General features: G+C 41.2%; 2 protein-coding genes across 3 annotated transcripts in view; one reads left to right on the top strand and one right to left on the bottom strand.

The window, feature by feature from the left end:
• Window positions 1-2,562: 2,562 nt before the first annotated feature.
• Window positions 2,563-6,643, top strand: LOC139459223 (BTB/POZ domain-containing protein 6-like). The gene is made up of 3 exons (XM_071240678.1): window positions 2,563-2,627; window positions 4,161-4,418; window positions 5,602-6,643. Exons 1-3 carry the CDS (start codon window positions 2,563-2,565, stop codon window positions 6,641-6,643), a joined length of 1,365 nt encoding a protein of 454 aa, XP_071096779.1.
• Window positions 6,644-14,050: 7,407 nt separating this feature from the next.
• The window catches only part of LOC139459882 (protein crumbs-like), a 134,522-nt gene continuing 128,985 nt past the window's right edge, over window positions 14,051-19,587 (bottom strand). For both annotated transcript variants that reach the window (XM_071241596.1, XM_071241597.1), the window contains 3 exons: window positions 17,996-18,267; window positions 16,900-16,984; window positions 14,051-16,421 (listed from right to left, as the gene is read on the bottom strand). In XM_071241596.1, the coding sequence (XP_071097697.1) occupies window positions 16,282-16,421; window positions 16,900-16,984; window positions 17,996-18,267 (497 nt within the window). In that variant the 3' untranslated portion in view covers window positions 14,051-16,281. The remainder of the gene's footprint in view (window positions 16,422-16,899; window positions 16,985-17,995; window positions 18,268-19,587) is intronic.

Below are 19,587 nucleotides of genomic sequence, written 5' to 3'. Positions count from 1 at the left end.
AATATCAATTCCAGCACTTCTAATGTGCTCAGGGAGGATTAATCATGTTGTTGATAATATTAACTTAAAAAATGTGAGTTTGTTCCATACTTGGTCCCCATTATACATATCTACAAGATCTTGCTGACATACACATACAGCTATCACTGCACTCCAAGGCACGGACATCATGCAATGATTGTCAACCTTAAACAACATTCATTTCAATGTGTGACACACATGTCTCCAGGCCACTGAACATATTACACATGTTCTACCAATATCACAGGAAGGAAATATAACTCGTATTGCATCAACATTATTATTGTTGTTGTTACTGTAAGAATCTAGTATCCAATAAAACATCCACCTTAGGAAATCTAACACAGTATGCATTAACAAGTACAACAACGTCATAATGACAAGCAAATTTTTGCCTCCTTTGGGAAATGTTGGCAAGTATTTCAAGAAGTCCTCAGATTTTATGGCTAAGTTAGTATACTCTGGGATGAGTGAGTGAGTGTTACATTTATTGCTTCTTTAAACAGTTTTCAGTTATATCGAGTCGTGTCAGGAAAGTGATGCAGGTACATCAGGGATGAAATTACAAGAACATCTACAAACCCGATTTAATATTAATAAAACTGGTCCCGGCTAGCGGGCTACTGCTAACTGCCATCCCCGTACAGTTGACTGAATAAATGACATTGCGTAGTTCACAATCAACAAAGTATATTCTCTATCACAGTCAACCATCTTTAATTGGCCTTGAGTTTGACCCAGGAAGAGAGGTGTGACGTGATTGCGAAGAGCCAGCATCCCTGTACACGACAGCAGTCAGTGCCACGACGGAGCACCTGTAGAGGGGCCTTGTGATGATGACTGAAGCCTCCCCACACCATGACGCTGCCTCCTCCCCACGGGTTGACGTGGACCTTGAGTGGCTGTAGCTGTCTCTGTTGCTCTTGGCTGTCGGTCACGCAAATGTGTCACCCGGATGTAATGGTCCTGCACTGGAGAAGTGGCCCTTGGCCGTCCAGATTGAGGCCGGTCTTGGACAATGCCTGCTTTTCAGTTCTTTTCACAAATTATTTTGTTCATATCACAAACAAAGAAACCTGACGTGCGTTTCATTGGTGGTGAAGTATATACTGCTGCTGCCAAATATTTGACTCATTGTGCCTTTTACGATTGTAAACTTAATCAGATTAGTTTCGATGTAATTTAATTGTTCATTGATATTAAGCAGTTATTTCCTGATTTCACATTTTTTGTACAAATCGATTTCTGGATTTACTATTTTCTATGACTAGCTTTCAACTATGGGCCATAACAATGTGGACTAGTCAATGTAGTACATTGTTTGAGTAGGTAATTGCAAGTGTATTTAGTCTGTTGAGGCCGTTTGTACATTAGTGACAACCAGTTGAACGTGATAGGGGTCGAAATGAACACAGACATGGACAAGAACGAGTACCGAGCAGTCATCAAGTTTTTAACTTTAGAGAAAAAGTACTCTCCAAGAAATTCATGTCCGCATGTCACAAGTGTATGGGTTATAGTGCCCAGCTATTCCTCACAACATGCAAACAGTGAGTGTTCCATACAAATACTCAAATACTCGACAGCTTGAAATAAAATAGTCACAGTGTCACACCCTAAAGGGGTCAGTAGAGTAGACAGTAGACGTGGCTAAGGCAAAGAAGTGTCCTATAAACACGACCCACAACTCCTCCCAAACACGGGAGAGACTGCGTCAGTGTTGACATGAAAGGAAATAACATTGAAGACGTTGTTGTTGTTGTTGTTGTTGCATAAAGGGTTTAAGAGGTCGCCTTCTGCCTTGGCAATTTCGGCTGACCTGTCCCTCTGTGTGTGAGAAGGGTTCACATATCTATTGTGAGTTCGGTGTTCACATAATTTCTGTTTTTGCATTGATATGATTTCTATTTTCTTATATTGATATGATTTCATTTTTATCCTTGGCTGCTCTGTTTATATACGTTCGAGCAGCTGTCCATCTCTCACAAATAAAGTTAGTTTGGCCTTCGCTATTGCATCTCTAGGCTTTAGGAGATCTATGACAGATAGCGGATCTAACTGCAATTCTTGTTTCAACTTAGCCCGGGCTGGGGCATGGTCTTGACATTCCAGTAACACGTCGTCAATGGTTTCAGCCTGATTGCAAGATGAACAAACCTTGTCATAGTGCATTTTGTGACCAAGTCTGAGGCGTGAGATAGCAATTTCAATTTTCCTTTCATTTGAGTATGAGTTTGGCTTTTGTTGGACCTTGGGTTGAATTTTGTATAGCCATCTGCCGATCTTACTTGCGTCCCATTGTGCTTGCCATCTTTTTGCTATGGAGGCTTTGATTTTGCTTTTTATCACTAGTTTACTAAAGGGAATAGGCTGTATATCCGCTTTGTCTAGAGCTAGCTTCGACAGTGAATATCTATGTGAGAGGGGATCCAACACAGCTCCACCTGTTGCCCTTGGAGAGACTGCTTCAGTGTTGACATAATAGGAAATAACAATTGAAGGCGTGGGCTCGACAGCCTTCGTATTTCGGTGAGACTGTAGATGTCACGTGACGTCCACCAGGAAGCAAGACCGGGTTGTGTTGTCTCGAGGTGTTACACATACAGGTAAAGAAATCAGACGTACATTTACATCAACGATTGTATATTAATTAAGTGTTTGAGGGACATTTACATAATTATGTTCACCTAGTTGCAGCTCATTTAATCCACAGGTCACTTTTATCCAGGTAGAACTCATGAACGCTGGTGTTTATAAATCGAAACTTGAAGTCCTATTGCCTGTCCATGGTTATCTCCCTTGGTGTTCGCCTCACAGCAACAACGGAGCTCTCTTTTGATTACACACAACCATGTGTTTTCCCATGTGTTTCCATAGTAACGTTATATGTTGTTTTAAAAATAACTAAGCATTCAACAACTATTACATGTACACGTGTGCACAGTCTGGCCTAAGGGCTGAGTGAGTGACATCTTAGTGTTGGTGGAGTGAGTGAGTGACACCTTAGTGTGGGTGGAGTGAGTGAGTGAGTGAGTGAGTGAGTGAGTGAGTGACATCTTAGTGTGGGTGGAGTGAGTGAGTGACACCTTAGTGTGGGTGGAGTGAGTGAGTGACACCATAAATGGGTGGAGTGAGTGAGTGACATCTTAGTGTGTGTGGAGCGAGTGAGTGACACCTTAGTGTGGGTGGAGTGAGTGAGTGACACCATAAATGGGTGGAGTGAGTGAGTGACATCTTAGTGTGGATGGAGTGAGTGAGTGACATCTTAGTGTTGGTGGAGTTAGTGACATCTTAGTATGGGTGGAGTGAGTGAGTGAGAGCTTTGTGTGTGTGGAGTGAGTGACACCTTCGTTTGTGTGGAGTGAGTGAGTGACATCTTAGTGTTCGCGGAGTGAGTGGGTGACACCTTAGTGTGGACGAAATGAGTGAGTGACACCTAAGTGTTGGTGGAGTGAGTCACACCTTAGAGTGTGTGGAGTGAGTGACACCTTAGTGTGGATTGAGTGAGTGAGTGATATCTTAGTGTTGGTGGAGTGATTGGGTGACACCTTAGTGTGCATGGCCTGAGTGAGTGAGTGACATCTTAGCGTGGGTTGAGTTAGTGATTGACATCTTAGTGTTGATGGAGTGAGTGAGTAACATCTTAGTGTGGGCGGAGTGAGTGAGTGACATCTTAGTGTAGTTGGAGTGAGTGAGTGACATGTTAGTGTGGGTGGAGTGAGTGAGTGACATATAAGTGTGGGCGGAGTGAGTGAGTGAGTGACATCTTAGTGTGGGCGGAGTGAGTGAGTGACATCTTAGTGTAGTCGGAGTGAGTGAGTGACATATAAGTGTAGTCGGAGTGAGTGACATCTTAGCGTGGGCGGAGTGAGTGAGTGACATCTTAGTGAAGTCGGCGTGAGTGAGTGACATATAAGTTAGTGATGGAAGCCCAATGAGGAGCATTTGATGAAATTTGATTTTTCTGTTGATGTCAAACTGTGGATCGAAATCAGAAGGAATCTGGGACCGACCCCACGATCACCTTAAACCATTTGGCCACTCAGAATAAAGCTTAAAAGAAAAGTACGTTTTCAGTTGTATTTAAAGTTTTCAGTTTTCCTGATTTGGGATAGTGTGTTTTCATTTCGTTTGTTCAGGCACATCATGACAACTGATGTTGACAATTGGCAAAGTGGGAAGTCCTTCCCGGAAACCAACCTGCACATGTTGGACAGTTTGTTGTTGGCTGATGTGACCTTCCTCGTTGGCGATCAAAGGGAGACAATCCAGGCTCACAAGTTCATTTTAGTCAGCCGTAGTTGCGTGTTTCACGCGATGTTCTGTGGATCGATCCCCGAGACGGGCCAAGTACTGATTCCTGATATTCAGACAGACAACTTCAAGACCTTTCTAAGGTGAGTTGAGATGTTTTATTGGTATATTTCGAACTATCTGGCAGACGGGTATCAGAAGATAAAAGAAGGTACAAAGAGAACAAGTTGTTGACATGGCACAATCTCCAGCAGCCACAATATGACACGACAACGTATCACCATATCTAGAGCTGTTTTATAAGCATCTAAAACAAAAGACACAACGATTTACACAACCCTAATTAATCTCAAATGAAAGCAGTCCATTGTAGAATACCAACTGTATCTTGATGGTTTCTCGAGTTTTTAATGTTTACTCACATGGTGTAATTACACCAGCATGCAATAATTTCTGATTTGTGAAATGTTTACCTGCTAGAAATTACATCACTCAGTCGTTTCTGAAATATCTCATGTTTGCCCACTTGGTATGTTTACACTGATATTCCATAGTTTCTGTTTAACAAAACGAAAAATCACGATCATTTATCATCCAAAACTGGTTCCCACAGGAGATATCGCTTGGGTGAGATCAAGCGATATCTACACTGTAGATATCGCTGCAATGAAATTGCATCACAATGCTTTGCAGGCCATTGTGACGTCACTGGTTACCATGACGTCGCAATCAAATGACATCACTAATGGTTCTGCTACTGAAGCTGTTAGCAGTATTTTTTACACTTAAGACACTGCTTATTACTTTCTACAAACTGAATAAGTTGGAAATAATGATGTTGGATGATAAATAAAATCTCACCCTTGTGTCTTTTGATATCAAATATATCAACACTCGCTGATAAAAGTGGAAAAAATCCTCGGCAAGCCTCGGTGTTTTCCCACTTTTATCAACTCGTGTTGATATATTTGATATCAAAAGACACTTGGGAGAGATTCTCTATTTATCACCCAAAACTGATTTCAATGAGAGATATCTGTATGTGAGATCAATGAAATTGTAACAATGCTTTGCGGCCAGTGTGATGTCATCGGTTACCATGACATCACAATCAAATGACATCACTAATCCCACTGCCACTGAAACTGTGGCTGTATTAGTTACATCCACGACACTTGGTGTTGCTATTCAGAAAGTTAAGCTAAATAATGATTTTTGATGATTAATAGAATCCCACCCTTGCGTCTCAGCAAGACTGAGTTGATACATTTGATATCCAAACACACCCGGGTGAGACTTTATATAACATTAACATTTCATCACCAGGTATCTCTACACAGGGGAGGTCGCGTTAACTCCTGACACTGTCCTTGGTCTGATGTACGCTGCTAGGAAATACAGCGTCCCAGGACTGGAAACGCAATGTGAGAGGTTCTGTTTACAATTTATGTCGCCTAGCAACGCATGTCTATTCCTACAACAAGCAGACCTGTTTGACAAAAAAAACCTGAAAGAAAGAGCTCTGGAAGTCATTAAATCCAATGCCGAGGTGAGTGTTGCTAGCGAGGGATTCTGCGAGCTAAGCAAGGAATGTCTAAAGCTGGTCCTGAAGGCAGATGACATGAGAGTTAAAGAGATTTGCATCTTCCGATCTGTCATGTCTTGGGCGGAAGCTGAATGTCGACGTCAGGGAAGGGAGGTAACTCCAGAAGAGAAAAGAGAAGTTCTGGGAGAGTGTTTGTTTCTCATTCGTTTTCGATCTATTTCAATGGCGCAATTTGCCACAACTGTCTGCAATGAAGGTATTTTAAGTGATGCCCATGTCATAATGTTCTTACGAAAATACTCTATCAGCCACCTGGATATACGGCCGTTCTGTGACATATCTCGGAAATCTCCTGTCTATAACTTATCTCGCTCACATCCTGACCAAGAGTCCCACCCGACTTACGATACAAACTATCTATATGATGCGTTGTATATATCCTGTGATACCAGTGTTCGCCTGACCGGGCTGAGCATGTATTCTGGGATCCAGGAAGGCAAGGTGGCTGTAGGCATAGTTGTTACTGACAGTGATGACAAAACACTGCTGAAGCACCACCAGGTCGTGGATGTGTCAGAGGGGCAACTCTCAGATGTGGTGATGTTTCCTTCACCTCTGTCTGTTAGCAAAGGAAAGAAGATAAAAACCAAAGTCACCAGGTCGCACGATTCATTTCATAATTATACATGTAAAATGAACAATCAGCGAGTAATGAGGCATGAAGCATCTGGTGTTGTGTGGACACTGGGGCACTGTAGGGAAAGTGATTTTGAAGACAGCCTAGCCTATGGATTGCTTACTGGGATTTTCTACGAATTGTAGTGTGTTTACCTTTTACCCTGATCCGTATTAACAAATTCAGATGACCCAGGGACAACTCTCCTTCCAACTCCTCCATTACTGTACGACAGTGGGGCGGTGGGGAAGCCAAGTGGTTAATGCGTTCGCTCGTCACGCCGAAGACCCGGGTCCGATTCCCCACATGGGCACAATGTGTGAAGTCCTGGTAAATTCTGATGTGCCTCTCCGCTACATTGCTAAAAACGGAGTAAAACGATACTCACTCACTGTACGACAGTAATGTATTCAGGAAATACCGCATTTGAAGAATAGACATATATGATATTTGATGATTAGTTCTTTTTAACATGTGGCACCTTGACGACTATTATAAGAAGTTCCGAGGCTACATTACGACCGTACCAACTGGAAGAAACACCACGTTGCTAACATCTTTACATTATGTGTATAAAGTCTTATCATTTTTACATTGATTACCGTGTTGTCCCAAGGATATGTTTTGCAACCAAATTTCTATCAATGCAGAAAATTAATTTAAAAAAAGACAGTGTCGTTTAAGACCCAAGATTTCCTTAAATTTTGGAACTTTTTGACAGCCGACTGTGACGTCATAGTTTCTGCGTCAAAGTGAGTGGTAGGCTTGATGATGTTATTATGGGTGCCCACGTCACGTTCTCTTCCTATGTTGCTGAAGTTCAATGCTTGTTTTATATGCGAGTGTAGTATTATAATGAAACAAAAATTCATTTCGGCTCCAAATTTTAACGTTAGTATCGGTGTTTCCATAATTCAGATCGGCAATCCACTCAAACCATTTTACCCAAACCAAAGCTGAAAGTTCTATATCCAACGACAGGTGATCCAAGTACTCGTGGTATTTGTTCTGATTTTTAACACGGTGACTTTTTTATTCTCGATACAGCTACGTATGTATGTCTCAATTCAATACTCAAAAATCATTTTCGTTTGATAATAGTTTCAAAAATATATTATCTACCACATTACATATATATTGTAACGGTGCTTAGTAAACGATTAGGCCGCCTACGATAGAGCAACCCCTGACCCACAGAGGAGCCGACTCGAAACTGTCAAAAACGTCCAAGAATACACAGGCTTGATTTCCAGAAATAATTATGTGGACAGACCGATTGCATCGATTGTGAATCAAAACTTTTAAAAGATGTTAAATAGTCATACAAAGTACATATTGTCAGTGCGGAGAAAAGAAAATGGAAACCGACTGTACATGTCGTTTTGTGTTTCTTGAAGTTTGACCCGTGAAGATCCGGGGTAGAATAGGTCTTCAGCACCCCATGCTTGCCGTAATAGGTGACTATGCTTGTCGTAAGAGGCGACTTACAGGTCCGGGTGGTCAGGCTCGCTGACTTGGTTGATGCATGTCAACGTATCCCACTTTCGTGGATCGATGCTCATGATGTCAATCACCGGAATGTCTGGTCCAGACTCGATTATTTACAGACCGCCGTCATATAGCTAGAGTATTGATGAGTGAGTCGTTGTGCAACATATAAATCATTGCATTTTGAGGCATCTGTCTGGGAAAGATCCAAACTAACTTAAAGAAGTTGGTTGAGAAATTATTTTGGCATTCATTGTTAATAATCCCTGACTGACTGCCATCGTACAACAGTTGCAAAGGACCATGCGAATTGATCAGATTATATGCTAAGGCAATATGTTTGGCACAGGTTTGGTGTATAAAAGTTCTCATTTTCAGTTTATGGTCCTGCATACTTAAAGCCCCTGTATGCGTCTGATGCTCTCATTGTATTCACTAAACATGAAGGATGAACTTTTAAGGCAACTTAGGTCCTTAGACTTAAAGTTGAGAATCTTCTGAATGCACATTATCTGTAAGCCCTGAAATGAATTGAGTTCTCATATTAAAATAAATATAAAACAGGTTAATACACACCACCACGTGCATTATATACGGTTTTTTTATATACAAACAGGACAAGTGATACAACTGAAGACGTGTTAGCCTTTGATTTATATAATAAAAATATCGGGAACATACTTTGGATTTTTTTCGGATACATGCCAATGTAAAAAAAGTGTTTGTGTGTCAGGTTGATTGTATGTATGTTTATTAGCGATTATTAGTGATGAGAGGCGGGTACAAGTTATTTTTTATACTAACTGCTTTTACCCTCCGTGGGGACGGGGTACATTTTACTGGTTGTGAATTTCAAATGGGGGAAGGGATCCCCCACCGATGATTATTTCATTCATAGTCTGTGTCTAAATCTGGGATAAGTTATTGTACGACAAAATGCTGTTTTAGGTTAGACGTGAATGTGGTGTATAGCTTTAGAGAAATTGTAATGTAACAGGTATTTTTAGTGTGATACTGAAAGTTTTATTCATTTAGTAGTTGTTAGACAATTGTCTGTGTTTATTTCATTTTTTATTTGTGTCTCTTCCTAACATATGGTGCTCCATATTATAATTATAGATGGCGTTTGGACAAGACTAGAGTCCTGAATGTAGTAAGCTAAATGACAGCCACTAATATCCCCCCCCCCCCCCCCCTCCTATTACATACATTTCAATTCGGCTTTCACAAAAAAACTTAACTTGTGTTTCTTTTGCAGTTATGTATATATTGCCTTTGTTTTGCCTTTTATCAACTTAATCATGTGTGTGTTCTATGTAATTTGATTGTTCATTGGTGTTGTGTGGTTATTTCCTGATTTCTTTTGTTTCTGTACAAACTGATTTCTGAATTAACCTTCGCGTTTCAACATGGGAATCAAAACGTAACGGTGTAGATATTATAATAAACTACTTTTACCTTTTTCTATGTGTTTCATTAATCTTTGAAAAGAAGTACAATCCACCATTGCCAAATATAATGTCTTACATCTTGTGCAATACATATATACATACGCACGCACTCTCGTGCCAACACACACACGTGCGCACAGATATCAAAGTTGTTTGCTTTGGCAGCTATAAAGCCCAGGATGGTCATCTATGAACACATTATGAACACACGCTGTATTAATTCTCAGAAGGAAAACTTTTTTTTACAAAATACTTATAAAAAAAACATAAAACGAAATTGATAATCTTTTGTAACTGCTCCATTGCAATGATAATTAAACTTTCAGGTCCATCCTCTGAATCTTTCCATCGTATGATCTGTCTCAGTCCGTGCGACCGTGACGAGAAACATCAGTTGTTCAGTACGTCCTCTTCATCTGTTCAGCGATGTCAAAGAAATGACTCGTATTTTCTGCTCAGATCGACAGTTGAAACAAGGAAATTTGGCCAAGTTTAGATGTATTGATGAGCTGGTGTAGTTAAAAAACGATCAAGTAGCCAATTCCCTTCCAAATATTTACCCACCTCATCTAGAAATAAAGGTGACCCGTGAGACCTCCTTGTCTGTTTCATATTTAGATCTAGGCATAACGATTCAGAGTGACAAAAAACTGTCCACAAGATTGGAGGCGAGGCGAGGTGAGGTGAGGACTCAGAGGTCAAATTGGGTCTAATGCTGAGTCCAAGATTATTGCACATATATAGTGACGCACATGCACGTCTCTGTGTGTGCATGTGTGTCTGCTTGTATTAATGTCAATATTACTAATGCCAATATTATGGTGCTATCCCACTGAGATACCATGCTTTATCCCACTGAGATTAAGCATTAATACAGCTGAGCGCCAGGCAGGGTTACAACAAGTACCATATTTTACCTTTGGTATGAGGTGCCCAGGAGTGAACATCCCCGACCTTCCTCTCTCCAGGCAGACACTCTTCTACTAGGCCACAGAGGCGGTCCAACAAGACTGTATGACAAAGGGGATAACTTCAACTTTCCAATAGTCAACTTAACCTTTATGTTGAGCAATATTGCGGCAGCAGCAGCCTTTCGTATCCATATTTCACAGCTTTTGATGTACAATCGAGCTTGCTCTTTCTATCAGGATTACAAAAGGTTTTATGTCAGAGACATTTCCAAATTTGCCTCATGTGTCCAATGCAATTCCCAATTTTCAATTGTACTATATGTTCCCATGTATTTTCAGGTGAACAATTGACTTGCCTATGCATGTGTTTGTGACAGGAGCCACTGGTGAGGCAGGATACGCTCACCTCTTCGCAAACACCTGGTATCATCAGTATTTGATAGCGATTCATAAACACATGCTCATGATTTAACTGAAATCGTACAATCTACTCTGCTTTTAGCAGAGACTTCTTATGAATATGGAAAGGGTTTTGTTGCTTTGATTTACTATCATGCTACCCCAAGCACCCTTTATCATGGAAAATTGGGCATCCTGGAAACCTGAGATCCTGCATCATCGAGGCAAAGGTGGTAGCTGACTGTAACATTCCAGTTTCCACCCTTGTTGATGTTGGCTGGAATTTCCAGGTTCGATCGCAGGGCCAACAATGGCTATTACGATTTATGTCCCTTCTAAGTCCCTCCTTCTGACCAATCAGATTCAATGTTTCATTTCACTTTCATTTGTTTCAAACAAAATGATGGCGCCCAGTCGGGACGATCTGATGGATAATCAACATTTCTATTGTAATATCAGAGTGTTTGCATGCGAAGTGCGTCAGATCACTTGAGCACCTTGATTAAAAACATGAAAAGATGTGTAAAATATCTGTCGACGCAGAGTAGACGGTACACATGCTTTACAAATCCTGCAGTCGACCAAAACCTGCACCTTGAAATCTTTGTTGTTTATGAACCTGTTCTCTAGTTCGTGACATGATTTTGATTGGACTATGCACAGACTCGTTAGTCCAGCCAAAATGTAACACCAGAATTCCAGCCTAGTTTGGCAAGGGTGGAAACTGGACTTCCATAGTCAGTTACCTCCATTGCCTGGGGAAGATGGAGATCCAGGTACACTGCAAATTGTGGCACCATCACACCCTGGACAGGCTTGTAGATTTTGGTGCAAAAACAAGAAAAATCCATCACAATCTTTCTGGGTATTTATTTTTTTTATCAATAACATTACAGAAAATAAATTGTTTGATTTGTTTTAAACTTGTATTTAAAACTTGTATCTGTACAATATGATGTTCATATAAATTTGTACAAAAGGGATGTAAAATGGACTATCCTCCAAGAAGGAAACATTGAAGCATGTAGAAACACAATACAGGACAACGATATGTACATATGATATGTCGCTTTCTCCACGCGTATCAATGACAATGATATGTACATAATGATATGTCATTTTCCTCCACGCGTATCAATGACAATGATATTCACACATGATTATACACTAGCTCAGCACGACAACACTGATATATTTACAACAGTTGCCAATAACAACAAGATTATTCACACAGATAAAACATAGCCTAGGGTTGATCTTGAAAATCTATTATTTAGTACTTAAGTTTAAGCTGACAAGCGGGCATCAATGTATATATCTCCAGATGCTGCAACATTTGTAAACACAAAATAAGAACACCGTCACTGATGATTATCATTTCCTGAAGTCAGATCAACATTTCTAACATTTAATATCATAAACAGCAAATACAAATTTTGTGACATCAGGTTAATAATACATACTAGTGTGGTGAGTAGGAATATGTTGGATAGTTGGTTTCTTGTTTAAAAAGAAAACTAATCACAATAAGCATCATTTTAGAATTTGATGAAAACACTTCATCCTGTGTATCTGTTTATCGCCTAACACCCATTCCAACCAACACCCCTCCCCTACCAACACCCCTCCCCTACCAACACCTCTCCCCTACCAACACCCCTTCCTTGCTAACACCCTCCCCTCCACTTACACGCTTTCCAACTAACACCCCTCCCCTACCAACACCCCTCCCCTACCAACACCTCTCCCCTACCAACACCCCTTCCTTGCTAACACCCTCCCCTCCACTTACACGCTTTCCAACTAACACCCCTCCCCTACCAACACCCCTCCCCTACCAACACCTCTCCCCTACCAACACCCCTTCCTTGCTAACACCCTCCCCTCCACTTACACGCTTTCCAACTAACACCCCTCCCCTACCAACACCCCTCCCACACCAACACCCCTCCCCTACCAACACCCCTCCCCTACCAACACCCCTCCCCTACCAACACCCCTCCCCTACCAACACCTCTCCCCTACCAACACCTCTCCCCTACCAACACCTCTCCCCTACCAACACCCCTCCCCTACCAACACCCCTCCCCTGCTAACACCCTCCCCTACACTAACAACCTTCCCTGCTAACACCCTCCCCTCCATTAACCTTTCCAGCTAACACCCCTTCCCTGCTAACATCCTCCCCTCCACTAACAACCTTTCCAGCTAACACTAACAACCTTCCCAACTAACACGCCTTCCCTGCTAACACCCTCCCCTGCTAACACCCTCCCCTCCACTAACAACCTTTCCAGCTAACAACCTCCCCTCCACTAACAACCTTCCCAACTAACACGCCTTCCCTGCTAACACCCTCCCCTGCTAACACCCTCCCCTGCTAACACCCTCCCCTCCACTAACAACCTTTCCAGCTAACAACCTCCCCTCCACTAACAACCTTCCCAACTAACACGCCTTCCCTGCTAACACCCTCCCCTGCTAACACCCTCCCCTGCTAACACCCTCCCCTCCACTAACAACCTTTCCGACTAACACCCTCCCCTCCACTAACACTCTCCCTCATAACCTAACCTGAATATTAAATAAATAATGATCAATTTCCAACATTTCAGAGATTTGAATTGAACCCTGAACAGGTATGTCCAATAAATATCAATTCCAGCACTTCTAATGTGCTCAGGAAGGATTAATCATGTTGTTGGTCATCTTAACTTATAAAATGTGAGTCTGTTCCATACTTGGTCCCCATTATACATATCTACAAGATCTTGCTGACATACGCATACAGCAATCACTGCACTCCAAGGCACGGACATCATGCAATGATTGTCAACCTTAAACAACATTCATTTCAATGTGTGACACACATGTCTCCAGGCCACTGAACATATTACACATGTTCTACCAATATCACAGGAAGGAAATATAACTCGTATTGCATCAACATTATTATTGTTGTTGTTACTGTAAGAATCTAGTATCCAATAAAACATCCACCTTAGGAAATCTAACACAGTATGCATTAACAAGTACAACAACGTCATAATGACAAGCAAATTTTTGCCTCCTTGGGGAAATGTTGGCAAGTATTTCAAGAAGTCCTCAGATTTTATGGCTAAGTTTGTATGGACTGGGATGAGTGAGTGAGAGTGTTATGTTTAATGCTGCTTTAAACAGTTTTCAGTTATATCGAGTCGTGTCAAGAAGGTGATCAGGGATAGAAATTACAAGCACATCCACAAGCCCGATTAGTGATAACATAAAGCAATGCCCCCCCCCCCCCCCCCCCCCCCAAAAAAAAAAAAAATGTTTGAAATTCTACAAGCCCTCGGGATACCTTTAATATTAATAAAACTGGTCCCAGCTAGCGGGCTACTGCTAATTGTCATCCCTGTACAGTGGTATGAATAAATGACATTGCGTAGTTCACAATCAACAAAGTATATTCTCTATCACAGTCAACCATCTTTAATTGGCCTTGGGCGACTTGACCTCCAATTTATTGCCAGAAAAATTCCAAAAAAGAAAACATTTGAAATTCTTTGAAACTACAATGTAGCATGACTCAGAATAGCGGCATAAAGACACATAGAGAATCTCATCCAAGTGTCTTTTGATATCAAATACATCAATCACGAGTTGATAAAAGTGGAAAAACTCAGAGGCTTGCCTCTTATGTAGAGTGTTGACATATTTTATATCAAAAGACACGAGGGTGAGATCTTTCTTCCAACATTTTCAGTTTGTAGACAGTAATAAGCAGTGTCTCCGGTGTTAAAAGTACTTCTAACAGCTTCAGTAGCAGAGCTATTAGAGATGTCATTTGAATGTGACATCATGGTAACAATGACATCACAATGGTCTGCAGAGCATTGTGATGCAGTTTCATTGCAGCGATATCACCCAAGCGATATCTACTGTGGGAGCCAGTTTTGGATGATAAATCATACTATCTATATAATATGTATCGCGATACCATGATGAACTATGTATCACAATACTTGATGTAGCATTATGTTTCAAGATGCAAGTGAGTTAAGTTTTAAGCCCCTTTGACCAGTATTCGGTCATATCATGTCAGTTTGATGTGAGAGGAAAGCCTGAAGTGATGCAGGTCTTAGACGTTTACCACTTTGGTGAAACCCACGAGGTTTCTGGCACCCCCAAGGGACATAACTCTGCACAGCTGTTTTGCACTCTTAAGACAAGTTTGCCACCAGCAGCCCCCTCTTGCTTAAAGATGTAACAGTGGTTATCAATTTGTATCCAGTATTTTTTAATATCCATCTGTACTGCATTCATCATGTAACACTTTGTATTCAAAGGTAAGTAATTTATCCAGATCAACACAATGATTTGAAAAGTGTATTTACCAATTCAAATTTGTAAAAACAAAGTATGTTACCAGTGGCCAAAAAGATTTCAGTTAAACCATCATTTCACTGTATTTGACAACCATACTGAATTCATAATTGAAATTTTCAATTAAAGATATAAATTATTAAAATATTTATTATGAAATAATGATTAACTCTGTAGTGCCTAACCAAATGTATATTCAAGAAGTCTGTTTATATCCATTGGCTCGGTTGCACAAAGCAGCCATAGCGCTACGACAATCTTAACTCCAATACTTAAACCTAGACTTAAAACAATCATAGCGCTAAAAATGATTTGTGAACCAGTGCCCTGACATTAAACTGCCTTCATTGTTGCTATCATAGACTACCATGAGTCAAACATATGAACACTAACATTGCTCTAGCTTAGTACATAAAATAGAATCACAGTATCATAGATCTCTATGAGCCTCCTTCCCTGAATGATGTAGATTTATTGGCAAATACTGACAATCTGTGGAGTCTGAACAGGTGCCTACAGAACCCATGGCAATATTGTATGGTGAGCTGTTTGGGCTATAATGTTTGATGCAGCGACACCCTGGAAGAAATATACAATGAATGTTTAGCGCCATCACGCGTTGGTCATAATGTTGGTAAAAAAGCTTGCCTTTTCGCCATGATTAGAATGATCATTTCACTTTTGGCACAATCATACCATCAATACAAGGAATCATACCATCAATACAAGGAATCATACCATCAATACAAGGAATCACACCAGGATTACGGAATCATACCAAGTCAGATTTTCCACACATACAACACACACACTGAAAATAATATCATATTGTGCCAAATGTCTCTTCCCTGTCTCTGAGAATCTTCCGAACTAGCACCAAGCACTTCCATATTCTAAATCCAGTTCTTCACTCTCAGAAATCCAATTAAAGGCACTGTCTCATTGAAGTCACAACACATTTGTCTGAATATAAATATCCTTGAGCTATCTTCCTTTGAAGCAATCCAAATTAAAAATACACACATGGACCTCAGTTCTCCAGATGGATGTTTGCCCATGAATGTTTCCACATGATTGTTCTCTCACTGAACACAGATCACTTTGTTCTCTGAGAACCAGCAACAAGAAGTATGTGTCTGGGCTGTGACCAGTCTTTGGGTGTAGTGATGTTCATATTAACCGTTCTTCGGGCGGCTTTTTCAAAACATTTCCTAACTCTACTCTTGCTCCCGAAGTTTCTTGTCGACTGGGGCTGTACGTTCCCCGTGTGGCTCTCTTCGTCCGGGCCATCATCAGGAATATTATAACACCTGAACAAAAAGAACACTTTCTTCATATGTGTTACTGCAGATGCAGATTGAAACATAACAAGCCTGAAATACTGATATCCCCCCGTCAACATGACATGTCTGGTTGTGTGCAAGGCAAGAAATATTGCCATTTTCAGTCTAAGTCAAAGACGTTGCTATGGAAACTCGAAAAATACATTTTCAAATATCCCAAAAGGCACCAGTTTACCACAAGGATATCTATGCAAAGTGCCACCTTTTAACGTCTTTTGGTATGACATGGCCAGGCGATCAAACCACTGACCTTCCGCTCTCTGGGCAGACACTCTATCCAATACACCAGGGCGCCGGTGTGAGGCTTATATGAATAGACATATCACCACTGAGTCATAGGTTCCTAAGGGGAGACAACTCTGCAGTAACCTACATTGCCGAAGATGATTGGGGCACAAATTCCCTAAACATTTGAGAAGCTATGGTAGTTAATTTCTGAACTTACCTATCAAAACGACCAGGAGCACAATTGCTATGATGGGACCGATGATATACCAAATATTTAACTCTTCGGGCCCCGTTACTGGTAGCTGAAATCACACAAACAGAAGCTGAAAACATGGGCAACAATCTATTAAATAGACAGTGTGGCCGTCAGATCCTTATTTGTTTGTTGGTTTGTTTGTTGTTTAAAGCCGCACTCAGCAACATTCCAGCTATATGACGGCAGCCTGCAAATAATCGAGTCTGGACTAGACAATCTAGTGATTGACATCATGAGCATTGATCCACACAATTGGGATACGATGACATGCATCAACCAACACAGTGAGCCTGACCACCCGATTCCATTAGTCGCCTCTTATGACAAACATGGTCACCTTTTACAGCAATCAGAGTGAGTGAGTGAGTGAGTGAGTGAGTGAGTGAGTGAGTGAGTGAGTGAGTGAGTGAGTGAGTGAGTGTGGTTTTACGCCACTTTTAGCAATATCAAGGCAGGGGACACCAGAAATGGGCTTCACACATTGTGCCCATGTCGGGAATCGAACCCAGGTCTTCGCCATGACGAGCGAACACTTTAATCACAAGGCTACCTGACCGCCCCCAGCAAGCATGGGTTTGAGCCAATAGGAGTAGTTGACTCCATGTATGGTACTCTAAGTGTGAACCGAGTGACATGTGATGTGGCAAACTGACTGACATCATGACTTACATCCTGACCGGCCAGTTAGCCTAAACGCATAAGTAACTTTCTACACGATGTCAACAGGCTTATACGACAGGGTGGTGCTTCCTCAAACACAGACCAATACTTATAGAGGAACTGGAGTGAAATTTATTTTCTTTGTTTACCTTGGAAGTCCAATTACACTTTTCCTGCTTTTTCAGAAAAAAAAATATATTTCCTAAAATAGGCCCCCATGCCCACTACCCCTACCCTAGAATATCAAATGGTTGGCCCCAAACTCATGTCTTAAGATCTAAATTAATTGAGCAATAACTGTATACCCACGTTATATGGAAACTGTCACACTAGGCATTAATCATATTTAGACGAACATTGAAAGTGTTTGCAACAGTCTGCCTTCAGACATACATACCGCTTTCTCACATCTGGCGCCCTCGTATCCACTTGCACAGTAACACACAGGCTCAAAGCTGATGTTGTCAACGCTGGAGGAGTTGCAGGTTCCTTCGTTGTCACAGGTGGTCTCAGTACACGGGTCCATCACACAGTCCTGACCCAGGAAACCGGCTTTGCAGGGACACGTGAAGCCACCATCCGTGTTGTTGCAAATCATGTTGTCATTTCTACAGGAATTGTTCACCTGACATTCATCGATATCCGTTGTGCAGTCTTCTCCCTCATAACCTGCAAAGTTTAATTCAATTTGTGTGTTATGGTAGGTTGGTTGGTTGGTTTGTTGTTTAATGCTGCACTCAGCAATATTCCAGCTATATGACGGCGGTCTGTAAATAATTGAGTCTGGACCAGACAATCCAGTGATTAATATCATGAGCATCTATCCACACAATTGGGATCGATGACATCCATCAAACAAGTCAGCGAGCCTGACCACCCGATCCCGTTAGTCGCCTTTTACGACAAGCATAGTCGCCTTTTATGGCAAGTATGGGTTGCTGAAGACCTATTCTACCTGGGATCGTCACGGGTAACAGCAAGCATGGGTTGCTGAAGACCTATCCTACCCCGTGTGTTATGGACTACAGATGCAGTAATTCTGCTAAAGATATGTCAGCTAAATCAGGCATTGCATTTCTAATACACATCCTTGTGTTCAAAATTCTAATGCTGTTTGTTTGTTGTTTAACGCTGCCCTCAGCGATATTTCAGCTGTATGATGGCGGCCTGTAAATAATCGAGTCTGGACAAGACAATCTAGTGATTGACATCATGAGCATTGATCCACACAATTGGGATACGATGACATGCATCAACCAAGTCAGGGAGCCTGACAATCCCGTGATTGCCATTATGAACTATCCACCCACACATGGTCTGATGACACTCCATCAACGAGGTCACTGAGCCTGACCACCCAATCCACTAAGTCGCCTCCTGTGACCTGTATAGGTTGACAGCTACCAATTCTAACCCCAAGCCCCTATGGGCTAGTTCAGCAAAACCCTTGCATATAAACCACAGGTCAGAATTTGTCTCCACCAACACATGCTTACTGAAAAAGGTGACCACGCTTGTAAGAGGCGACTAATGGTGGTCAGGCTTGGTGACTTGGTTGGTGTATGTCATTGTATTACAATTGTGTGGATCGATGCTCACGATGTCAATCATTGTATTGTCTGGTCCAGACTCAATTACTTACAGACTGCCGTCAAATAGCTGGAATATTGCTGAGTGCGGCGTTAAACAACAAACAAAGCATGTAAACCATTGTTAGTCCCACTATTAATTGCTTGTGTTCATTTTGTGACAAAAATACCTCCTAATATATTCTTTACATTGTGTAATTATAAGCAATTGAGACACTATTCTAATCAGTGTGGTTCCTGTATCAAAATTCACATCACTACATCAGATTATGAACAGATATCACCAAAACAGAATAATGACATCTAAAAAATGTAAGTTCCAAAGTCATATCAAAATATTACTTAAGAGGGTCCTGATTGGGTATACTGTTTAACATAAAACAACTAAAAAATCTATCGT

Source organism: Haliotis cracherodii, unplaced genomic scaffold (assembly GCF_022045235.1).
Source record: "Haliotis cracherodii isolate W230 unplaced genomic scaffold, xgHalCrac1.p SCAF_13, whole genome shotgun sequence".
Lineage (NCBI taxonomy): Eukaryota > Metazoa > Mollusca > Gastropoda > Lepetellida > Haliotidae > Haliotis > Haliotis cracherodii.
Note: the sequence above shows the minus strand (reverse complement) of the source record. Positions and strands in the feature narration are given on the sequence as shown.